Consider the following 25194-nt stretch of genomic DNA (forward strand, 5'->3'; position numbering starts at 1 on the left):
TCTCTGTGTGACTGAGACTCTTCAGAAAGAGGAAGTGATGCTGCTTCTCTTGTTTTCATTTCCTCTCAGCAGGTTTTGCTGATGTGCAGTTGTGTTTCTGTCTTCATGTAGTAATCTATGAGAAGCTCTGCTGAAACACTGAACCGTTCACAGCGTTTGATTAGAGACCGTCTGCCTCTGATAGCGCTGCTTTGAGGAGATTGATTTGCAGTCGTCTAGTTTTCGTCACTGTTGCAGAGTTTGAGTCTATAATCCGGCAGATTCGGGAATATCGGGAAGAGTTTCAGTGGGAAGTGACCGGGACTCGTCAAAGCGTTCGTAACCTCGAGTTTCTACAGTAGCTGTGCGTTTCTCTGCATGAACTGGGATGACATCTACACAGACTTTCACTTTTTTTTATGAAATTATAAATGCAATGGTTAAAACCTGTCTTTAATGTATTACCATATTTTTTTATGGTCAACACAGCTGCTGATATTTGTAACTGTTTCAGTGAGATCTGACATTTCTAAAACTGAAACATGTTGGTGGAAACAGAAGTGAAGCCCATTGTAGCAGATCTGACTGTTTGACCGTCAGCTCTCGGGGTCAGAGGTCACGTGGGTGTGACCTCAGCTCATTTCTGCCTGTTTATCAGCTGATAAGAAGCCGCTCAAAGGTCCGAGCTCTTCAGACTGTTTGAGTTTGCACCACTGGCCTCGTAGACTTTGCTCGCTCTTATTCGTGCTCATCTTGCACTTTTTCAATCCTCGTTCCTGAATGCTGGTCCACGTGAGCGTAATGTGAAGCTCAGCAGAAGTGTGACGGCACAGACCTTGTCTCTGATAAGACGCCTCAGATTGTGAGACGTATAAAGAGTCTCTCGCTGGGTGTTTATAGTGAGATATAGTCTTAAAAACTGATTTCTGATGAGATCCTGCTTCATATCACACAACATCACATGCTTTTACTGAGAAACCTGGAATCAAGGTGAACAGGGTTATGAAATGTGAAGTATGGCTTTCACACTTTACATGTAGCTGTCTGGACTGTTTACATTTAAAAAAATTAATGTAAAAACAGTTTTCACTCTGAAATTGACTAATTCAATTTCACTAACGGTTATAAAAATTAAATATAATTAAACGTGGAATTTCCATGTACAGTAGAAAAAAACTAAATTGTGTTACTGGAATTGTACATTTACAGTGTATGAGATTTGGAAGCATATAAATATTCAGTTTTAGTTTAGTTTTTTATTTTATATATATATATATATATATATATGTATGTGTGTGTGTGTGTGTGTGTTTATTTTATGTAAAGAAATTATATTATCAAAATCATTTTATAGTAATTTATTTTTGCAATACATATTTATATAAAAACAAAACTAAAAATGACTAAAAAGCTAACTATATATATATTTTTTTTTATTTATTTTTTTTTTTACAATAGTAAATGTGCTTACTTTGTCATGAAATTAATGTCCAAAAAGTAAAAAAAAAAAAAAAAAAAAACTTAAAAGAAGATTTTACAGATATATTTTTGTGTGAAAATGTGACCGCTTTTGTGATTATTATTTTGGTCCTCCTCATTAAGTTTCAAATAGCATGAGATAAAACATGAGTTGTGTGTGTGTGTGGTTTTAATGCGATGTTTGATGCCTTCTAAGTCTTTATAACTAACTGAAGTAGACGTTTATTCAAGTCTATAAGAGTACGGATACTGAATGTTATTTTTTGCTTATGCAACATCTAAAGCTGTGTGTCATGTATTATGACGAATGTGCAGTGCGGTCATATTGTGCTTTAAGATCACATGACGTGTCCTGAAACCGATGCACATTCACCGCGTCACACCTTCACGTTCATTCTCTGGACTTTGTGTGTCATCCGGAGTTTGTGAATCCAGTTTAAGCAGGCCATGATTTACAGTCATTCAGCTACAAGCTACTAACTGAGTCAGCATATGTTTAAAAAATGAATTCGATTATCTCATGTATTTTCATTTTATTATGAGTAGCATTTTAAGGGATTCATTTAATTTAATCACTTAATTTACATTTACAGGAACTGATTTTGCTTTAATATCAGTGCAGAGCAAATTATTGCATTTGATCAGAATTATATGCATTGATGAATCATTCACATTAAGTTTGTGAACATGAATTAGATTCATGCATTTAGCGGAATCAGATGCTTTTATCCAGTACAATTTACAAAAGGGAAATTAAAACTATTTGTCAAAGAGCCAGCAATATTTATAATATGTGCTAAATTTATGTAAAAAAGGGACATTTATTTTGCATACAGAAATTGAATTTTAAGATATTTTGCATTGTTTAATTCTCTTATAATCTCATTAATGTTTTTCTTTTTTGTTATTTTACATTTACAGTTTTTTGCATTACAATAAATACTACTTTTTTTGCTTTACAATAGTATGCACTTTACAAATGTGCATAAATGCCATGAAAATAATGTTCTGTGTAAAAAAAATAAAATAAAATAAACCACAATGGCCTTAATTTTCTCTTTTTTTTCAATTGACTTATTTAATTATTTTGATACATTTATGCATCTAACATATGCTTTTGTCCAAAGTGACAACAAAACAATGTCAAGTTTATTAGACAACCGGACTAGGTAGCAATAAGATAGAATTATTTGGGTTTTCGTGTTGATTTCCAGAGAAAGCTCTGAGTTTTTTTTCCCAGAGAAATGAAAGAGAGAAACTGTAACTGGTCTCCAGCTCAAGGCGAGGGAGGAACCGCTTCCCAGCGAGTGCAAACTCGTCTTTTCTCTATTATTTTGGTGCGCTGCCATCCGTTATTGAGTTACAGATTTCCTTACACACACTGTTTTACTGGATGTGTGGGTGAGAGGGGGGTCACTCGACTGAAACCAGCTTTCAGACACTTGATCAAATCACTGGAGTTCACTGTAGCTGATGTAAGCCATTATTCAGTAGTTTTGGGGAGTGAGGAGTGATCTGGAGAATAAATAAAGACTTTCTGCTTTCTGTTTAAAGCAATAGTTCAGCCAAAACTGAAAATGTGCTGAGAATGTGCTCAGATGAGTTTGTATTTGTAGAAATGTAGCATTGCATCAGTGTCTCATCAATGGATGCTCTGCAGTGAATGGGTGCCGTCAGAATGAGAGTCTGATAAAAACATCACAATAATCCACAGCACTCCAGTCCATCAGTGAGACAAAAACAAGACAAAACCTTTAGCAGATTTAGTTTAATGCCTTTAAATCTGAAAACAGCTCCACCCAGGAGCCTCCATCTGTTCAGAGTGGAGTAAAGGATCATTCAGCGTGTCATAGAGGAACACATATATATATATGTGTGTGTGTGTGTGTGTGTGTGTGTGTGTAATTAATTTAGACTTATTGAGTATATCAGGGTATCACATTACATTTCTATTAACTTGAACTATAGATCATCTAGATGTTTGTTATGAATACCTTTAAGAGATTCAAGAAACAAGTCTGCCATACGGTTTAGAATTTTGCTTTTGTGTTTCTTTTTTATTTTGTTTACTAAAAGTAAATTTTAAATGAATAAAATGTGATTGATTTGATAAATTAATTAAATTTTCATTAAGTAAATGAATTAGTAAATTAAAATAAAATAAACTGAGCACAATAAATAAATAAATGGAGACAGTATTTCAAGGGTTTACATTTCAATTAACTTTAAATCTTTAGCTAATAAATAATCCTAGTTTTTTCATCAGTAAGATGAGAAATATTTCAACCTTTAAACTTTAGAAACTTAGGTTTAGAATATTTTTACATAATAATCTTATTTTAATTGTATAATAATAATAATGTTACTCCTTTTGCTTTTATGTAAATGAAATTTACCCAGTAAAATAATATGGTTCACCAGAATTTTCTTTTTTTATACAAAATGTATATTTTACACGATTCCTCCTGCGTCACAGCTGTTTGATCTCCCGCTCTCAGCTGTTACGTACAGTGCGTGCGGACGGTGACGTAAGTTTAAATCCTCCGTCCTCTGCGCGCGCGCTCCCGGTTACCACAGTACCGCTGAAGAGAGCGGAGTTTTCCTCTCGCTGTGGCCGCTGTCAGACACTCCGTCGTCGGTGAGAGAGGAGCGCAGAGCCCGAGGAGCTAAACCCCGTGGCGCGTACGGTAACGTTCACGCGTCTGCATTGATTTCCAGTGTTTACAAACGCGTTTGATTGACATGTTTTCCTACAGAGGCACTGTACGTTCAGAATGAAGTAAATCTGTCGGTTTTTTCGGTTCAGTGGTATGTTTAAAAGGCGCAGTAGCGAAACATCTGCGCGTTCAGTATAATAATATTACCGTCGCGATTATTAAATATTACAGATGTTTTATAAGGACACATATAGTACACATAACCTGATTCCTGCTCTGTGAAACACAAAAAATGGGCTGAGAAATACAGAAAGCGTGAGATTCTGATGTATACATAATATTTTTGACGCGTCCGTTAGTTAGTTTTTTTTTTTTTTTTTTGCCGCGTTTTGTGCTTTTTAAATACTCTAAACGCTTGACAGATTTGATCCGTTTTGATGTGGAAACAGGCGAGTCGGTTTGAATTCGGATTAACACACTATGGAAATTACTCAGGAATTGCTAGTATATTTCACAGATGATTCCAAAGAAATAGTAACAAATTTAATTAGAAAATTGTAGAAAAGTAGTGGAAAACTGAAATATTACATCATAGTAATATTGTTTTAGTGTCCTGGCCCCGCCCATCTCGAATCCTCATTGGCCAAAGGATGAATACATTTTGAGAAAATGTAAGATTAATTAGGCCTGTTCAAATCAAGAACCACAAAGATTTATTCAACCAGATCTCACAACAATTCGTCCCGCAAGGTGGCTAATTCGTACAATTTCATACGCCCTCACTTCATATGATTTGTGAAAAATCGTATGTAATTTTTTTATGAGATGGCAAATGAGGTTGAGTGAGGTCATACAAATTAGCCACCTTGGAAAATGTTTTTTTTTTTTCACATTGTATGAATTGATTCGGTGGATTCTGATTGGCTGTCTGTGTTCTATTTCATCAGCTGGAAAAAAAAAATTCTGAAAATGATTCCATCGTCAAGTCATCCTAATTGAAATCAGATATTTGTTGTTTTATCAAATCATGATTGCCGTCACACTCTGTTTACATTAATAATGCAGTGAGACAAAACTAGAGGTTCAGGTAGTAAAGCAGCCGTAGTACGGACGACTTTGTTGATTTGACTTTGCAAGTTTAGATCATGTATCTTGAATTCCAAAAGTCACTTTTAGAATGTAGTTGATTTGTAAATCAATATTCTGTATTGATCCAGAGACGGAGGACTGTGTGTGTGTGTGTGGGCAAAGTTTCTTCAGAAATGTGTTTTATAACTTGATTGGCAGTTTGAAGGAAGTTTCCCACTAAATGATGGTAGTTTATGGCTCGACCTTTGATCACAGAAATAAGTTACATTTTAGTAGATATTCATATAGAAAACAGCTGTTTTAAATTGTAATAATATTTCACAAATTTTACTATATTTTTGATTAAATAAATGCAGTCTTGGTGAGCAGAAGAAAATTGATTCCAAACTCTGTTTTATTTATTTACTGTATGCAGTCAAACTCAGTGTGAAATTGAATAATAAGGAGTTTAACACACACCTAGAGTTATCTGCTCACAGACGGCTCAGACGTCCTCTCCGTTGCGTTTTCAATGAGGTGGAAGTTTAAGCCTTTAAGAAGGTTTAACCCATCTGTGCCTAGTTAATGTGTTTGAGGTCAGGACGGGTCGTATGTCTCCAGGATCTTCTGCTTGGACAGGTTTTACACACACTCGTTGAGAGCGACAGGATTTGACAGTGTGTTTCTGAATGGATATATATGGATGTATTTTATTGCTCCCTGAAGCAAAATTCCAGAAATATTCCACAAAGTGAGTGAACTGTTATTTCATGTTAGTTCATTTTTATTAATGTTGCTGTTTATTTTTGCCCCTTTTAATGCATCCAGTGACAGCACCTTTAGTGTTTTTTTTTTTATTCAAATCCATTTATTTTTTAAGTCAGCATGCATTCATCCTTGTGGAATTCTTTGGTGTGTTCTTCTTCATTGGTGCAGCTATTTTTAGCCACCTGTGTTCAAGTGCACATAATTTCAGTTCCAGAGTGATTTCCACTGTAAATGCGTTCATAACCACAGCACAGCTACTGTAGCTCTTCATCATTATTCACGAGGGTTTGATCTGTTTCTCAGACAATAGTCCTTGGCTGACATCTCTGCTCTCGTTCTGAGATGTTGAGCGGATCTTGGAGGATGTTCACTCGTTTTGTTCCTGTGGTTCAGTTTGACCTACATTTCTGCACAAGGCCGTTAAAGTTCAGGAGTCAGCCTGACAGAATGCAGTCACAATTATTCCTGTTTTTTTCCGCGGCTGCTCTCCAGAATCCACCGATGGTTTCCATCACTGTCAGACCCCTGAAGAGAGATTACAGCACACTCACAAAACCGTGCTGAACCGTTGCTAGTGTGCTCTCAGTGAGTTACAATGGTGTTTTAACTGCAGTCTGTGTCTGTGACTCCTGCTGCGTTCTTGGAGTTCCTGCTAAATATAAACTCCCGTGTGTTCCTGTGCTCAGATTCCCACATGAACACACGGCTCATTCCAGTCTAGTGTCTAAAGATGGCACCCTGAATAGTTCTGCTTGTGTTGTTCCAGTGTAAGACGGATCCACGGTCGCACACAGGATCCAGACAGCAGCAGGTCAGAGCTTCCCTCATGAACACCTGCTCTTCATCATTATCCCTTTATCTTTATAGGACGGTGGGGTCGAAAATATCCATTTCTCAGTCTGATGAACCAATGTCAGTTGTCAGATCTGATGCATGAAGAAACTTGATAAAACATTATTTGTATCGGCTCCCATTCAGTAAATCACAATTGTTATGAAACAAAGTCTCCGAGTTTTATCACCCTGCTGTTTAATGTGTGCTGGCAGATGCTATAGTGAAGCGATTATCTCTTTCTCTTTACTACTAGTTACAGCAGCAAATAAACAGGAATCGATCAGTGATTCAGCCGTGGAAAGACATCAGTAAACATCTTGACATCACAATGCATTTACTTGCTGCTAAATGCTTCAAATTAAACTTTTTTTGCTGACATTTGCTCTGAAGCTGTCGACTTGTTCTTCCTGATTTTATAAAGCGCCGAGTCTCAGAAACCTGCTCCTCTCTAGAGCTTTTCTCTTTGTCATCATGAGGATGTTGTGTGGTGTATAGAAGCAGTATTAGAGAGACATTGTGATGGGTTTTCAGATGTAATCCCAGCGAGAGATTGTGGAGCTTTCTAGGAAGTAGGTGACTGACATTGTTATGTGATTTAATGATGAAAATCTATTTATGGGAAAGTGCTGAAATAAACCTGCATTATGAAAATAGAATAAGCTGTGACAGGAGGAGGTTCTGTTATTAACATGTCTATAATTATAATCTTAAAGAAAATTAGATATTTTCATACCTGCATACTTAAGAGTTTAAGTTCATCTGTTTCTCTATGTTTCAAGTAAAATATTTATTTTATTTATATTATAGATTTATTTTTAGATTAACTAAATGAATATCTACTTATGTTTATTAAATCATTTAATTTATTTATTTAATTAAAATTATATGAAATATATATTTTTTAACATTTAAATAAATCAGTTTTTAATTAGATTTAAATTATACATTAGGTCAGAGTTGGTGTAGTTAACTAAAATCATAAAAAAATGTTGCTTGAAATAAAATTAATATTTAAAAACCGTATTTTAAAATTAATAAAAACTACATAGACATATTAAAAAATAATAATAATAAACAAATGTATAAAACTAGTAAAGACAAAACTAAATTAATCAAACTATGAATTAAAATTAAACAATTTTTTTTTAAATCAAAAGTACCTTTTGAAGAATGATTTATAGAATTGTTCAGTCTTTTTGTCTTAGTTGAGTATTGTAAAATGTTTTTAATCATGCTGTATTTGTTTTTGAAGATATATTTTGCATCTGTCATGTAATCGCTTATGAAGCTGATATGGCAAACTAATTAACAAACTGTTAATAAAACTGTAGATGAGATAAATGAGGCTGCTTTAGATCCGATGCTGTGTTTGTGCAGGGTCAGGCAGAGGTCAGATCGGCTGATCAGCAGAAGCACGAGGACGACTACGTTTCCCAGAAGTCTCCTGGTCAGCATTGGGCAGGACTCAGAGACTGAAGGTCATGGAGTGTAAGGTCCGACTGCTGGACGGCTCAGACTACACCTGCACCGTGGAGGTGGGTGATGAGGATGAGGATGATGAAGATGGTGAAATTTAATGTTTTTTTTTTGTTGTTTTTTTCAAGCTAAGAATTGAGATTTCAATTGCATTTTTAAAGAGCTTGTTCGTGTAGTTGCACAATTTGCTCAAAAAATATTGTTCGGTTTATATATCAATATGACTAAAATATTTTTTATTACAATGATTATTCATGTAAAGTAAAAATATTAAACAAAATAAGAATAAATATATTAATATTGTAATACTATTGTACATACAATTGAAGAAGAATATTTAATCATATTATAATTTATTCATCTTTAATACATTTGTGATTCATTAGTCACACCCATATTGCAATATTTTTTGAATAACCATTCAGCCCTAAAATAGTTGGATTAAATTTTTGTGAAAAAAATTATCAGCCATCCAGAAATCTCACTATAATTTCAGGCTTTAAAACCTGGAATATTTCTGATTTAAAAATTATAATTTGTGATTTAAAATGCTTTAGGGAAGTGCTTTAGGTTCACTGTGTTTTGCACAATTTGACCAAAAAACTAAAGCAGAAATAGGTCATATTGACTATAAATAAAATTAAATTAGAATTTGGCAATCATTTAAGTTATTTTATTTTGATTAATTATTTCGTTGTAATCTGATCAGTGTACAAATGTCTTGCCCTCAGGTTTGAAATGAGATGAAAAGCGTGGTGCATTACAGCGGCGCAGGATCAGATGTTTATGGTTTATGAAGGGCTGGAGAACACACTCCCGTGCCTTTATTTTTAGCTGACTCTTCTTTTAGTGCGAGCAGGAGCACCATACCAGAGCTGACTCTCTGGATCTTCAGTCACACACACACACACACACACGCGGAACAAAGATGCTCATTTCTCTGAAGCAGTCATAATAACATGTTACTCGTTTGGAAACATGATAGATGCTTCTGTCTGTTAAATAAATAGAATCAGAGACTAATTTGCTTCTGAAAGTCTGATCGAGTCAAGAAGAGATGTTCATTACTAATGCACTTTCATTGCTGTGGGTTTACTCGTTATTTACCAAATAAAACAGGAAGTGCATTAGGATTACAAAAGTCTAACTGGGGCTAAATGGATTTGTTGATTTAATAAAGAATTAAAATCACAATCTCTTGGTTTGGGGAAAAAGATTCTTTTTTTCTCAGCCCCAATAATTATTTTATTACAAAATAATTCAATTGTAATTTATTTGATTTGAATTGTTTTATATATGTTAATTGTATTATATATCTATTTTATTTTTTTTGCATGTATTTATTTGACTGTATTTTTATTCATGAAATCATGTTACATCATGCAACTAATTAAAAATGTAAATTTAGTAAATTAAAAAAAAAAGGTTTCAAAATAAAAAAGTTATTTGTAACTATTAAACAGAAAGAAATATGTTGTGTTTCCCGTTGACTTCCATTATATGGACAAAAACTACAGTGGAAGTCGATGGGAACCAAAACTATTTGGTTGCCAGCATTCTTCTAAATATCTTCTTTTGTCTTCCACATCAAGTCATTCAGGTTTGAGAGACCTGAGGATGAGGAGATGATGACAGAGTGATGATTTTTGGCTGCTCGGTCCCTTTAATGGATCTCTGTGTGTTTGTGTTCAACAGAAAAGAGCGAAAGGTCAGGTGCTGTTCAGTAAGGTTTGTGATCACCTGAATCTCCTGGAGGAGGACTATTTCGGCATCACGTACCGGGACGCTGAAAACCAGAAGGTGTTTGTCAGTCTTCTTCCTCTGAGCTGGTTTCATTTCTCTCAGCCTGTTTTTCAATGCAGAACCTCCTGCTTTTCCCACAGAACTGGCTGGACGTTTCTAAAGAGATGAAGAAGCAGATCAGCAGTACGTCTCTCCCTCACACACTCCTGCTTTGTCTCCATCCAAACGTCTTCAGGTTCTTACAGGAAGTTCTTGTGTTTTTCAGCTGGTCCCTGGAACTTTGCTTTCAATGTGAAGTTTTATCCTCCCGATCCATCACAGCTCTCCGAGGACATCACCAGGTCTGCTTCGATCATAGTTCACTTAAACTAAACCTTTAAAAAAGAAAGAAACAAATAAACATTTAGTAAATACAATTTAATATATATATATTTGTTTATTTGTTCGTTTATTTTGTTATCTCTCTGTCTCTCTCTCTGTCTCTCTCTATCCATCTCTCCCTCTCTGTCTCCCTCTATCCCTCTCTCTCTCTCTCTCTCTCTCTCCGTCTCTCTCTGTTTCTCTCTCTGTTTCTCTCTCAGGTATTTCCTGTGTCTGCAGCTGAGAGATGATGTGGTTTCTGGACGTTTGCCGTGTTCTCTCTCCACTCTCACAGTGTTGGGCTCCTACACGGTTCAGTCGGAGCTGGGAGACTGTGACTCTGATCTGCAGGGGTCCTCTCATCTCCGTGACATGCGTCTGGCCCCGAACCAGACCAAAGAGCTGGAGGAGAAAGTGCTGGAGCTCCACCGCGGATACAAGTGAGTTTAACCTCATCGTCAGAGACTCTGTGTGACGGATTAACAATCTCTTCAAGAAACTATTATAGATCTATTATTATTTTGAGTTTGGTTTTATTTTACATTTATGCATTTAGCAGACCCTTTTATCCAAAGCGACTTACATTGCATTCAAGCTAACAATTTTCTCCTAACATGTGTTCCCTGGGATTCAAACCCCCAACCTTTCGCTTGCTAACGCAATGCTCTACCACTAGTTACCATTTATTTTATTTCAAGTAACAAATGTTTTTATTGTTTTTGTTTTACTTGACTATAATAAACCGGCTTCAGAATCACCATCAGTGTTATGTTAATATCGATTAAAGTATTTATTTTAAAACCTTTTTTTTTTATTAACATTTTTTATTTTAGTTTTTAGTAATTTTAGTACTTCAGCTTTATTTTAATTGCATAAGTAATTTTTAAGAAATGTTTAAGTATTTCTTGTAGTATTTTATTTTATTTTTAATGGTTTTAGTTAAAATAATTCATTTCAATTCATCTACCATTGTTATTTTAATAATTTATAGGATTAATGAATTGATTGGATTTTGAATTGACTTCTATTAAAGGTACTTCTTATCCATATTTTTATTTCAGTTTTAATTAATTTAAAATAAAGAAGTTTAAGTATTAAAATACATTTTAGTACTTAGTTGCCAAGTCAATATTTTTTAAATTTTTTCATATAATATTTGTATTTAATTTTAATTTCTGCTTTGTTTAAATGAATTAAAGTGATGTTTGAGTGACTGGTCAGTCAGTCATTGGTGGAGAGCCGTTCGGACGAGTTCATAGAGCTCAGTGTGATTATTGTGCTCATTAATGATGAACGGGCCAGTGTTCGATCACACAGAGACTCACTGAGCCCCTCTCTACCCACAATGCCCTGCTTTGTTTACTGATACAAAGACAGAGCACAACAGAGTGTGTGTGTGTGTGTGGACATCTACACGTTTGAGCTGCTGAAGTCATCTGTCATGTCGTTTAAAGAAGTGTTCAAAAATCCACCTGTAAACACACGGCTTTTGTTGGTGTGTGTAAACCAGTTTGTTTATCAATGATCTGTGTGTGTTTACAGAGGAATGAATCCTGCTGAAGCTGACATGTTGTTCCTGGAAAACGCAAAGAAACTTTCTATGTACGGAGTCGACCTGCATTGTGCCAAGGTAAAGTGTGTGTGTGTGTATGGGTGTGTGAGACCGAGAGTGTGTGTGTGTGTGTGTGTGTGTGTGTGTGTGTGTGTGCGTGCGTGCGTGCGTGCATGAGAGAGAGAGAGGGAGAGTGAGTGAGAGAGAAAGTGTGTGTCTGAGAGAGAGACTGTGAGACGAGTTGCTTATCTTGAGGCCACGAGTTGCTTATCTTGAGGCCACGAGTTGCTTATCTTGAGGCCACGTGTTGCTTATCTTGAGGCCACGAGTTGCTTATCTTGAGGCCACGTGTTGCTTATCTTGAGGCCACGAGTTGCTTATCTTGAGGCCATGTGTTGCTTATCTTGAGGCCATGTGTTGCTTATCTTGAGGCCACGAGTTGCTTATCTTGAGGCCATGTGTTGCTTATCTTGAGGCCACGTGTTGCTTATCTTGAGGCCACGAGTTGCTTATCTTGAGGCCATGTGTTGCTTATCTTGAGGCCACGAGTTGCTTATCTTGAGGCCATGTGTTGCTTATCTTGAGGCCACGTGTTGCTTATCTTGAGGCCATGTGTTGCTTATCTTGAGGCCACGAGTTGCTTATCTTGAGGCCATGTGTTGCTTATCTTGAGGCCACGAGTTGCTTATCTTGAGGCCATGTGTTGCTTATCTTGAGGCCACGTGTTGCTTATCTTGAGGCCACGAGTTGCTTATCTTGAGGCCACGAGTTGCTTATCTTGAGGCCACGTGTTGCTTATCTTGAGGCCACGAGTTGCTTATCTTGAGGCCACGTGTTGCTTATCTTGGGGCCACGAGTTAGTATCTTGGGGCCACGAGTTAGTATCTTGGGGCCACGAGTTACTTATCTTGAGGCCACGAGTTACTTATCTTGAGGCCACGAGTTGCTTATCTTGAGGCCACGAGTTAGTATCTTGGGGCCACGAGTTAGTATCTTGGGGCCACGAGTTACTTATCTTGGGGCCACGAGTTACTTATCTTGAGGCCACGAGTTAGTATCTTGAGGCCACATGTTGCTTATCTTGAGGCCACGAGTTAGTATCTTGAGGCCACGAGTTAGTATCTTGAGGCCACGAGTTAGTATCTTGAGGCCACGAGTTAGTATCTTGGGGCCACGAGTTACTTATCTTGAGGCCACGAGTTAGTATCTTGAGGCCACGAGTTAGTATCTTGAGGCCACGAGTTAGTATCTTGGGGCCACGAGTTAGTATCTTGGGGCCACGAGTTACTTATCTTGAGGCCACGAGTTACTTATCTTGAGGCCACGAGTTACTTATCTTGAGGCCACGAGTTACTTATCTCGAGGCCACGAGTTACTTATCTCGAGGCCACGAGTTACTTATATATATATATATATATATATATTAGGGGTGTGCACGGATAGTCGAACATTCGAATATTCATTCTGCTCTAATTATTTGATAAATAAAAATGATATTCAAATTTCGCAAAAAAAAAAAATTCACAATAAAACCTAATTTGGTCACTTTCTGTGATTCTCCACGGCATATTTACGGTGGTGTTAGCGCAGTGGACAAGACGCATGCCTGTGGTGTGAGAGACCCGGGTTCAAATCCACTGTGAAACGCCAGTGTGTCCCTGAGCAAGACACTTAACCGCTAGTTGCTCCAGAGGCGTGCGACCTCTGACATATATAGCAATTGTAAGTCGCTTTGGATAAAAGCGTCAGCTAAATGAATAAATGTAAATGTAATATTTGAAGATGATCAGCTGTTCCTTCATCTTGGCTGAGCTTTCAACGTTGTTACGGGAAAGGATGAAGCTGATTGGTTAGTTCTTGTCAAATGACCCGCGGTGCGCTTACGGCATTCTGAAAACTTGAGATGTTTTTAACTCGATGCGGTGCGGACGCGCCTGAAAAAAATGGGCGCGTCGCTTCCATTATGAGCGTGCATACTGCGCGCCTACATTGGAAATAACGAACTTGAGCGCGCAAAAGACGCGATATGTGAACGGCCCCTGAGAACTGCGGTCTTCTACAGTGCTTCAAATATGCCGTGGAGAATCACAGAAAGTGACCGAATTCAAGAACATTGTTGCGGCATCTCTCAAGCGATGAATAAACACCGCTAACTTCGAGAATGCAGTGAAAACTCCTCTTCTCGCGTCTGCCCTAGACCCTCGGCACAAACATCTCAGGTTTCTCGATGAAAACATGAGAGAAGTAAGAAAAAAAGACTTTTTTGAACATTATCAGAACATTTTCTTTAATGCGAGTGGTGCGGATGCAGTCGCCGTCACCAACGATAAAGAGGATGCAATGCCCACTCGTCAGAAAAGGCTGAGCCAGTTCTTCAGCGATGATTACAGAGAGTCCAGCTGAGACGAGTGGGAACAGTTCTTGCTGGAACCATGTATTCCACCAGATGAGGATCCCATTCAGTGGTGAAACGAAAACACGAAGCGCTTCACAAAACTTATTCGCTTAGCACACTTTTATTTGTGAATCCCGCCAATGTCTGTGCCGTCAGAGCGCGTTTTCTCCGCGGCCGGCGTTATTGTTAACAGACTAAGGAGCCGACTTTCCCCCGATCATTTCTTAACAAGAACATGTAAAACAATAAAAAAAAAAAAGGCAAAAAAAAAGATTTGCTGACAGTTTCAAAGTTAAGTGTAGGCTACGTTCTACAACAGCCTAATTGCTGCAGGCTGCTTTGTTTTTTCTTGGTTCACTTTTTTTTTTTTCTTTTTTTTTTGCTTTTAATCTGTACTTTTGTTTGTTTGCACGCATTGTTAAAGGTTTTCAGCTACAAAACACGATGTGTAATGTTCAAGCTTATTGTGTGTAAGCTTGTTCAAAATGACGGAAACAATAAATGTTGCTGAAAAATATATGCTGTCTGTCTCAATAAACTTAATTTAAATAAACAAATATTCGTTTTTTGTGAGCTCAAATATTCGAATGTGATATTTGCGGAAAACGCCCATCCCTAATATATATATATATATGTATATAGATACACAAATAGATGTGCAATTTTATTTGAATATGTGATTGTATGACATTTATCAGAACATAGTCTAATCATCAAAATGACCGGAACATGAAACGCATAAAGGGACCCGAATACATTATTAGGATTAAACGCAACAGCAGGTTCTGCGCAGCCGCTCATGATCATGAAGAAACGATCTCTCGTTCTGCTGTTCTGATTGGCTGCTGCAGCCCATCTCTCTCTCTCTCTCTCTCTCTCTCTCTCTCTAACTCTCTCTGTCTCTCGCCCCTCCTCCGCTGGTTCAGCTGCTCGGGAGGCTGTTTGAGTGTTTAGCAGCGGTGCAGGAGGAGGTAAGATGCTGTGCATGTGTGTGTTTGTGGATACGTGTGTTTGAATGATGCTGTGATGGTCTCCTGCATGTTTGTGATCGTTATACAAGTGTGTGTGTGTGTGTGTGTGTGTGTGTGTCGTGCTACAGTGCATTGTTTCATCGTATTGCAGCTGCAGTGCATTGTTGGTGATCTATATCAGCTCAACACGAGCTGCTTCATGCACCTTCATTGTGAATGTGTTCTCCATTGTGAGTTCGTTCGGTGTGATGCGTCACGTTCCTGTCAGCGCTGATGGTTTTCTCGCTGAGTCACGCTGATGCTCGTGTTGGTTATTGATTTGTTTGATCGTCTTCTGTTGTATTCAATACAGTATGAATACAACAGAAAACGAACTATCGATCAGTGAACTATCAACGAAACCTCTGTACATCATAAATTGGTCCATACCAGGGTTTTATTGTTAATTAAAACTTAAACCATCAAAAAAGACATGGTCATTACTTAGATTTTAATAATATATATATATATATATATATATATATATATATATATATATATATATATATATATATATATATATATAATTTTTTTTTTTTTTTTTTTTTTTTTTTTTTACTTAAAACCATTTGAAAAATTTAAAATTGTTGTGGTTTTGTAACTTTTATTTTATATTTGTATTTACATTTAATAAATTATTATTTCAATTTTAGTGATTTTTAGTTCGTTTACAATATTTTAATGGTTGCCAAAGTAACATTTTCATTTAGTTTAAGATTTAGTAATAAATTAATAAATATGTTCTATAGCATTTTCTTTTTTCTTTTTAAAGTCTTAGTTATGTTTTTGTTTTATAGTTGTTTTTTTTATTTTTTTAATAAAATTATTTTTAATTGAAATAAAATTATTTAACAATTTTTTATAAATAAAATTTATTTTATTTCATATAATTGCCAAGGCAGCATTTCTCATTTTCATTTAGTTTAAGTAAAGGTATTAAAATAATGACAAGTAAATAAACTAAATAGTATCACTTAATATAAAATTATATGCACAAGCAAAAAATTATAAATAAAGAAATGTGAAAATCTAAAAATAAAATCTAATTTGAAATATTAACAAAAACTATATTATGTCAACGATGCAAAAATAGCACTAGGATTTTATGGGTTATTGAAATAAATTGTAAATGGTGTAGTAGTTTTGACCAATTTTTTTTTTTTTTTTTTTTGTGAAATGAAAATGAAATGTTTCCTGGGCAACTAGCTGAAATAAAATAAGTTTACTTTTTACAAATATTTTATTTCAGTTTATTTTATTAAATGTTTTATACATATTTAAAGGTGACATAAATATCAGACTTTTTCGGTGTTCAAATGCTAAAATCATGTCCCCGGTGCATTTACCAAACCAGGAAATGTGACAAAGATTAACCCAGTAAATATTGAACCAAGATATTGAACCAAGATGGCGGCGCGTCCACACACAGCGGCTTCTCTCTGTCCCGACAGAACGGTGTCTTCGTGTTTTTTGTCTTGTGAGTCGCAGTGTTTTTGTACGTCGTCGTCACGTCTACCTGTCTTTAAGCGCAAATACAGTCGCGAGTTTCTGCTCGATGTCGGCAGAACCGCATTTTTACAGTTAAACTCCGCGCACGCAGAACAGCTGCGGGATCTCTGTTTGCTAAGGAGTCCTTCACCATCACCGACCCCCACTACTGCATCTCGCCCACAGCTGAGGCGCCACAAGCGGTGTGAGAGGAAGCAGAAGAGGGGTAAGCGCGGAGGTATCCGGGCTAGGCTAACGGCTAACCCACACAAGCCATCTATCCCCACCATCGTACTCGCTAACGTACGCTCGTTGGACAGTAAACTGGACTACATTCGATTACTACGCTCAACTCGGAGGACTGTAAGAGACTGTTGTGTTTTTGTGTTCACGGAAAAATGGCTCAGCAACAGCGTTCCAGACTGCGCTATTCAGCTCGACCGGCTGACGTGCTATCGAGCGGACAGAGCTCTCGTGGCGGGAGGAAAAACCCGCGGCGGCACACCCCGATGCTTTTCTCATCATTGCTGGGGATTTCAACCATGCTGACCTAAAGAGTGTGTTTCCAAAAATACACCAACACATTAACTTTCCAACACGAGGTAATAACATTTTGGACTTTGTTTGCACCACACAGAGAGGAGCTCTGTGTTACAAAACCCTCCCCCTCCCCCACCTCGGAGCCTCAGACCACATCACTGTTATGCTAATGCCTGCATACAGACCGCTCATTAAAGTCGCCAAACCAGTTCAAAAACAGATTAAAGTGTGGCCAGAAGGATCATCAGAGATTCTTCAAGACTGCTTCAACACAACTGACTGGGACATGTTTAAGCAGGCTGCCACATGCAATAACACTGACCTCCAGGAGTACTCGGAGACTGTCACTGCCTACATCAACAAGTGTATTGATGATGTAACGGTCACAAAAACCAGCGACAGCAGAGACACTAGGAACCTGTGGCAGGGGATACAGACCATTACGGACTACATGCCCCCACCACGGACCTGTGACAGCAACATCTCTCTACTGAACGAGCTGAACACCTTCTTCGCTCGCTTTGAGCAACAAAACAGCACCACTGCACAGAAGACTCCACCTCCTCCCGGCGACCAGGTGATGACGCTGACCTCAGACAGTGTGAGGAGATCCTTCAGCAGGATCAATGCACGCAAAGCTCCGGGTCATGACAACATCCCTGGGCGTGTACTGAAAGACTGTGCAGCAGAACTCACTGATGTCTTCACAGACATTTTCAACATCTCACTGAGTCAGGCTGTTGTTCCCACATGTTTCAAAACTACCACCATCATTCCAGTTCTGAAGAAGCCATCTCCATCCTACTTCAATGACTACCGTCCTGTTGCACTTACCCCCATCCTCATGAAGTGCTTTGAACGGCTAGTCATGCACCACATCAAGTCTGCCCCCCCCCCCTCCCTGGACCCCTTCCAGTTCAACCGGTCCAACCGCTCGACCGATGATGCCATCGCCACTACCCTCCACTCAGCACTCACACATCTGGACAAAAAAGACTCATATGTCAGAATGCTGTTCATAGACTTCAGTTCAGCATTCAACACAATCATCCCTCAACAGCTCATTTACAAACTGATTCAGCTGGGGCTCAACACTTCGCTGTGCAACTGGCTGTTGGACTTTCTGACTGGAAGACCTCAGGCAGTACGGGTCGGCAGCAACACATCCAGCACCATCACACTGAACACTGGGCCCCCCCAAGGATGTGTGCTGAGCCCCCTCCTCTTCACTCTGCTGACCCATGACTGCACACCTTCACACAACTCCAACCTCTTTATTAAGTTTGCAGATGACACGACTGTGGTGGGTCTCATTAGCAACAAAGATGAGACAAACTACAGGAGCGAGGTGAGCCGCCTGGCCAAGTGGTGCAGTGACAACAATCTCTCTCTGAACGTGGAGAAGGCAAAGGAGATTGTTGTAGACTTCAGGAGAGCACACACTCAGCACGTTCCTCTGACCATCAACGGTGCGACTGTGGAGAGAGTGAGCAGCACCAAGTTCCTGGGTGTGCACATCACAGAGGACCTCTCCTGGACTGAAAACACAGCAGCACTGGCCAAGAAATCTCAACAGCGTCTCTACTTCCTCCGCAAACTGAGGAGAGCCAGAGCCCCGGCCCCCATCATGTACACCCTCTACAGAGGCACCATCGAGAGCATCCTGACGACCTGCATCACTGTGTGGTATGGCGCCTGCAACGCGTCCTGCCGAAAGACCCTGCAACTCATAGTGAGAGCAGCTGAGAAGATCATTGGTGTCTCTCTCCCCTCCCTCCAGGACATTTATGGAACCCGTCTCACCCGTAAAGCCCTCTGCATCACAGGTGATCCCACTCACCCATCACACAGCTTCTTCAGTCTGCTGCCATCAGGGAGGAGACTGCGGAGTCTCCAGGCCAGGACCAGCAGACTGAAAGACAGCTTCATCCACCAGGCTGTCAGGAAGCTGAACTCACTCCCGAACTTGCCCCCCCTCCCCTCTTCTTCCCCAGGCACCACTGAACTATGAACCACCCCCCCCCCCCCCCCCCACACACACACACTAATTATATGATGGCATGCACTAGTCACTTTGTGCAGCATTGGTCTGCTCACTACCTCATTCAACATGGAACTGACGTCATTCCACTACCTCATCAGTCAGTTAAATAAAATAACTGCTCTTGAGCCCTTTGTCACTTGTCACTTTAATCAGACTTAATAAGGTATTTTTAAGAAGGGATTTTTTTGCACTAAAAATCTTTTATCTGCACTGTTGTTCACTTCATTGATTTGCACTATATCTGTCATTTGCCTTGCGCTGCTTTATTTAACTTTATTTTTAATTTTATTATATGCCCTTTATTTTTTTATTTATTTTTTTTTACATTCCCTTATTGTATAGTTGTATCTACATTTTATATTTTATCTAGATTTTTAGGCTTTAATGTTAATGTTATCTGTATGCACCGGGGTCTGAAAGTAACGCAATTTCGATTCTCTGTATGTATGTACTGTACATGTGGAAATTGACAAAAAAGCAGACTTGAACTTGAACTTAAAAATCTTTTAGTAAGCGAATGTATTTGACTATTTAAGCGCAATAAGACATGAAAGAGAACTTGGTTTAGTCTCACATGCCGTGTGACAGACGCTCAGAAAACGCTATATCAGAAGTTTAAACTAATCTGGTGATGATTTCAGAGCGATAGACATGTTAATCAAAACCAAACAGATGTTTTTTTATCGGAGTATCTGTCATAGGAGCTGTAAAGGCTCCGCCCTTTTCTGGAAAAGGGGGCGGGGAGCAGCAGCTCATTTGCATTTAAAGAGACAGGCATTTTCAAAATGATAATCAATGATCCATGGGGTATTTTGAGCTGAAACTTCAGACACATTCTGGGGTCACCTGAGACTTATTGTAGAAAGGGGCATAATACGTCACCTTTAAGTAATGAAAACTTTTCATTATGGGTTTAGTGTTAGCCTCATTTGCGGTTCCTGATACAGTGCGTTTTGTGATGTGTGTGTTTCGGTCAGGATTCAGAGGGTGTGGAGATCATGCTGGGAGTTTGTTCCAGCGGCCTCCTCGTCTACAGAGAGAAACTACGCATCAATCGCTTCGCCTGGCCCAAAATACTCAAGATCTCCTACAAGAGGAACAACTTCTACATCAAGGTTCGGCCGGGAGAGGTGAGATGAGACGAGTCTCTTCTGTTCTTCAGATGGACCGCAGATAGTCTGTACGAGTGTGAAACGCTTGTCTTTCTGTTTTCACTCAGCTCAAACACTTCGAGAGCACCATCGGATTCAAGCTCCCCAATCACAAAGCAGCAAAGAGACTCTGGAAAGTCTGTGTGGAGCATCACACCTTCTTCAGGTCAGACAGACTCCATGCTGTAGAGTTCATTAATACTGAGAAGTTTTATTTCTTATATGTGACCCTGGAGTTAACAGTCTTAAGACGCTGGGGTATATTTGTAGCAATAGCCAAAAAAACATTTTTTTTTTTTTTTTTACGTCTGTTTTGATTTATTTTTAGTTATGTCTTAGTTTAAATTTAATACTAGATGGAATGTTTAAATACTTATATAGTTTTTATTATCACTGCTGATTTTAATTTTAGTCAGCTGAAATTGGGTCATTTTTATATTTTTTTAATATTTTATAATATTTAAATTTTAGTTTTTATTCAATTTTGTTTCAGTTATAGTCATTTTAGTACTTAAACTAAACAATTAGTGTTATTTTAGTATCACTGAGATACTAATGTATTATTTATTACTTAAATGATTAATATATTAACAGATTTTCCCTGTTGATTTTAAATTTAGAAAATCTGAAATTTTTTTTATTTTGTTTTTGTTTTTTGTAATAATGTATTTAAATATAATTTTTTATTTTAGTTTTAGTCATTTTAGTATTTCAACTTTAAACATAGTGTGTGTTAAGTTTCGTTGAAATTGTTCCAAAGTAAAACATTTTTCAGTGTAGTTTTTTTATATTTCTGTATTGTTTTTATCAAATATTATTTCAGTTTTAGTTTTTATTGTAGTTCATCAAGTTAAATTATAAACTGGTCAATTAAATTATTTGTGTTTTTATATTTATTTATTTATATATGTATATATATATATATATATATATATATATATATATATATATATATATATATATATATGTATGTATGTGTGTATGTAAATGTTTTTTTTCTTCAGTTAACATAATTAATTGCACTTACCATAAAACATACTTTTTTTCTATAGTGTTATCATTGACAAATAGCGAAAAAATTAAAATGACTGTTTTTTTTTTTGTTTTTTTTACCAAGTCACTGTGCTATAAGCATAGATGTTGTGTCATCATGAAAACCACATGCTTCGTTGTTCACACTTGAAAATGTGTTTCAGTTCTTATATTGGGATCATTTACTTTATCATTTAGCACTTATATATCATTGCTCTTTTTGTTGTTTTTGATTGCTTCCACTGTCCTCATCTGTAAGTCGCTTTGGATAAAAGCGTCTGCTAAATGAATGAAATGAAGTGAATCAGACACACCTCGCATAAGTGAAATGTTTAAATGTCATCGATCTAATTAGCGGTCTGATCCTTGTGTCCTGATAGGCTGGTTTCTCCTGAAGCTCCTCCCAAGCGCTTCCTGTCCTTGGGCTCAAAGTTCCGCTACAGCGGCCGAACACAAGCGCAGACGCGGCGAGCGAGCGCTCTGATCACACGAGAAGCGCCACAGTTCCAGCGATCGGCCAGCAGGAGGCACACCGTCGCACTCAGCATGAACAGCAGTGCGTAACACCGCTAACTCACACTAACCAGCTACTAACCAGCTAGTCAAGTCCGTTTCAGAGCAGAATGATCTTCAAAACAAGTTTTTATTACAGCTACGATTTCAACAAATTGTAGTAAAAACGTAGTAAAATATTGACATAAAAACTGCCGTGAATGTTTGTACAGATCAGAATTTATTTGAGTGTTGATTTTTAAATACATTCGATTAATCTATTATAGTTTCGTTCCAAAATTGTAATTTCGGTTCATAATTAGTATTTATATAAATAATTAAGAATTTAATAATTTCAATGACATCATTATAAAAAGCAGTTAAAATATTAAAATTAAAAGTATTAATTGTGATTTCATGTTTTTCTTTATTAAAGCACGGATTGTGTTGTGATTGAAAATGTAAGTTAATGTGTTAGTAATGTTAATAATGATATGTTGATGAATCTGTGATCAGCGCCAGCGACGGTCACCCGTGACGACGAGAAGAACGACAAACCCGCTGTTGCTACGAATGACCTCATCGCCATGGAAACGCCGGAGAAGAAAGCAGAGGAGATGAACTCAGTGGAGGAGGAGAATAAAGTCAACAGTGACGAATCAGAGCAAGCCCCGCCCCCCTCCGTGACCAAGGTAACCGTCAGATGATTGACAGCTTGACACATGTGATGATTACGAGGTTTGTTTCAGCGTTCACGCTCCAGAACATGAACGGGACCCTAAAATGAAATCAGATTTTTTTTTTTTTCTCAAATTATTACATTTCTATGAATTTTTACAATCAAAAAGGACATTTAATCAATTTAAATCATAAAAATTTTACCATTTGACAATATATAAAAATTTTAACAGTAGTACGTAAGAAACATTTTATTTTTATCTCAAATTCTTCAATTTCTATACATTTTATAACCAAAGCTGACATCTAATCAACTTGATTCATAAAACCTGTACAATTTAATAATTTATTAAGTTTGATAATTTATTAAAGTGTAATCATTTATAAAATTGTTAACATTATTGGGGAAATGTTCTATATTTTGTTCCAGATATAGTTTTATTTTTCTCATATTCTTACGTTTCTATAGATCTTTGTTATCAAAAAGAATGTCTAATCAATGTAATTCATAAAAGTATTAACAGTAATGATGCCCTAAGAATTATTGTTTTTTATGAATGAAATTTTTTTTAGTTCAGTTAAATGTTAATGAAAAAGGATGTCATCAATTTTATTGAATAAAACTTTTACAATTTAATAATTTATTAAAATTGTAACTATAATAGGGCCCTTATTAAATGTCTTTTTTTCAGTTTTTCTGGATTCTATTTTATTAGTTCAATTAAATGCTAATAATCAGAAAGTATGTGTCATCAATTGAATTCATAAAATCTTTACAACATAATCATTTTTCATTTATTTTAGTTTTAATAATTGTGACCTATGAAAGTTTATTTTTTTTTTCCTCAAATTGTTTTCTATTTTGATTTTACTGAATTTTTCAGTTTTAAGAATTTAATAAAAAAAATGTATAATCAAAAAGTATGTCTAATAATTGAATTCATAGAACATATTGAATCTTAAGCAATAATAGATTAGCTGAAACTACTAACATGTAGAACGCCAAACGTGTAGAAATGCATTAACATGCAGCAGTAGCTCTTGTTTCCTGTCCTTCACTAACCAGCTTTCTTGCTTTTCTTCTGACCACACATTTTTGTGTTCAACCATGCATATGTTTTCATGCATGCACCGTTTTCTCCCATCATCCTCATCGTCATCAGTCGTGTCCGTACTCATCGGATCCGTTGGGATCTGAGCTCTCTCTCCCGTCTTCTCCCGTCTCGTCCACTAAAGTGCGCAGGAGACGCAGAGAAAGCAGCCGCAAGCGCGCTTCCTCCGTCAGTCCGGCCAAAACCACAGCGGGCTGCCGGCGGCGTCAGGCCCAAGCGGATCGTAAAGCGGCTCTTCTGGAGGAACGAGCGCTGCTTCTGTCCGCACGCAAGCAGAGACTGGACCAGAGCCGCAGCCGAGGAGGAACGCTCTTCTCCTTCTCTCTGCATCTCCCCGATCTGCCCTCGCTGCTGGACGACGACGGTTACCTGAGCTTCCCTGACCTCACCGAGCTGCGCTTCCTGCCCGAGAGCCTGCATCACTTCATGCCCATCAAGTCTCCCTCACTCATCCCCTGCTTCCTCTTCATCTTCTTCTTCCTGCTCTCCACCTCGTTCTCCGTGCCGTACGCGCTCACACTCTCCTTCCCACTGGCGCTGTGTCTCTGCTATCTGGAGCCCAGGGCCGCGTCGCTCGGATCGTCTCTGACGCAGGGCTTCCAGGACAGTTCCGATGACGAGGTGTGTGTGTGTGTGTGTGTGTGTGTGTGTGTGTGTGTGGTTATCTGCCACCTCAGTCTACAGAGCGTCGAGAGTGTGTCTCATCTGTTCGTTCTCAGTCACCACATTCCATGGGATTATTCTCATCCTTATCATTTGGAAAAAGCACACAGCGTGTTTCCACTGGGACCTTCCATAAATAGCATACAAATATGTATAATAATGCGTTTTAAGTAGGGCTTGGCGATTATGACCAAAAATATTTTTATTGTTGTTTGAGAATTCACAATTTCAGTTTCAATTATATTTAAGTAGTCAACTTAAAAAAGCATTTTAAACATGAATCAAGTAATGTTTTCTTAATTAACCAGATAGTAATAATCACATATATACAGTTATATCATTTTATGCACTATATGTTATTTGTATGTTTTGGTTGTTTTTTTGGGGGGGGTAATGATAAATTTAAAATAATAATAGATATTATAATGTATTATATCAATTATATCATTATGTATTATATGTTAGATTTATTTAGTAATGATTAATTTAATTAATATTTAATACAATAATAGTATATGGATTATAACAATTATGTCATTATATGTATTATGTTAGATGCATTTATTTATTTATTTGATAATGATTAATATTTCGATATAATTTTTTTAGTTTATTAAAATCTTATTATATATAAAATACACAGTTTAATTTTTTTTATATTATAATTTTTTTT

The 25194-nt window shown here is 37.4% G+C and overlaps 1 protein-coding gene across 12 annotated transcripts in view; it reads left to right on the forward strand.

Annotated features, from left to right (window-relative positions):
* LOC132154398 (band 4.1-like protein 3) overlaps nt 1-25194 on the forward strand; it is a 37611-nt gene that overhangs the window by 2221 nt on the left and 10196 nt on the right. For 7 of the 12 annotated variants that reach the window (XM_059562935.1, XM_059562936.1, XM_059562928.1 and 4 more), the window contains exons 1-13: nt 3988-4145; nt 8163-8320; nt 9957-10061; nt 10145-10187; nt 10270-10345; nt 10586-10804; nt 11907-11994; nt 15238-15282; nt 20371-20523; nt 20613-20710; nt 21957-22132; nt 22585-22760; nt 23910-24485. In XM_059562935.1, the coding sequence (XP_059418918.1) occupies nt 8267-8320; nt 9957-10061; nt 10145-10187; nt 10270-10345; nt 10586-10804; nt 11907-11994; nt 15238-15282; nt 20371-20523; nt 20613-20710; nt 21957-22132; nt 22585-22760; nt 23910-24485 (1809 nt within the window). In that variant the 5' untranslated portion in view covers nt 3988-4145; nt 8163-8266. Of the gene's footprint in view, nt 1-3983; nt 4159-8162; nt 8321-9956; nt 10062-10144; nt 10188-10269; nt 10346-10585; nt 10805-11906; nt 11995-15237; nt 15283-20370; nt 20524-20612; nt 20711-21956; nt 22133-22584; nt 22761-23909; nt 24486-25194 lie in introns of those variants that run through there. The other 5 variants (XM_059562929.1, XM_059562937.1, XM_059562930.1 and 2 more) reach the window with 5 other exon arrangements.

The sequence above is a fragment of the Carassius carassius genome, chromosome 12 (genome assembly GCF_963082965.1).
Source record: "Carassius carassius chromosome 12, fCarCar2.1, whole genome shotgun sequence".
NCBI classification, from domain to species: Eukaryota; Metazoa; Chordata; class Actinopteri; order Cypriniformes; family Cyprinidae; genus Carassius; species Carassius carassius.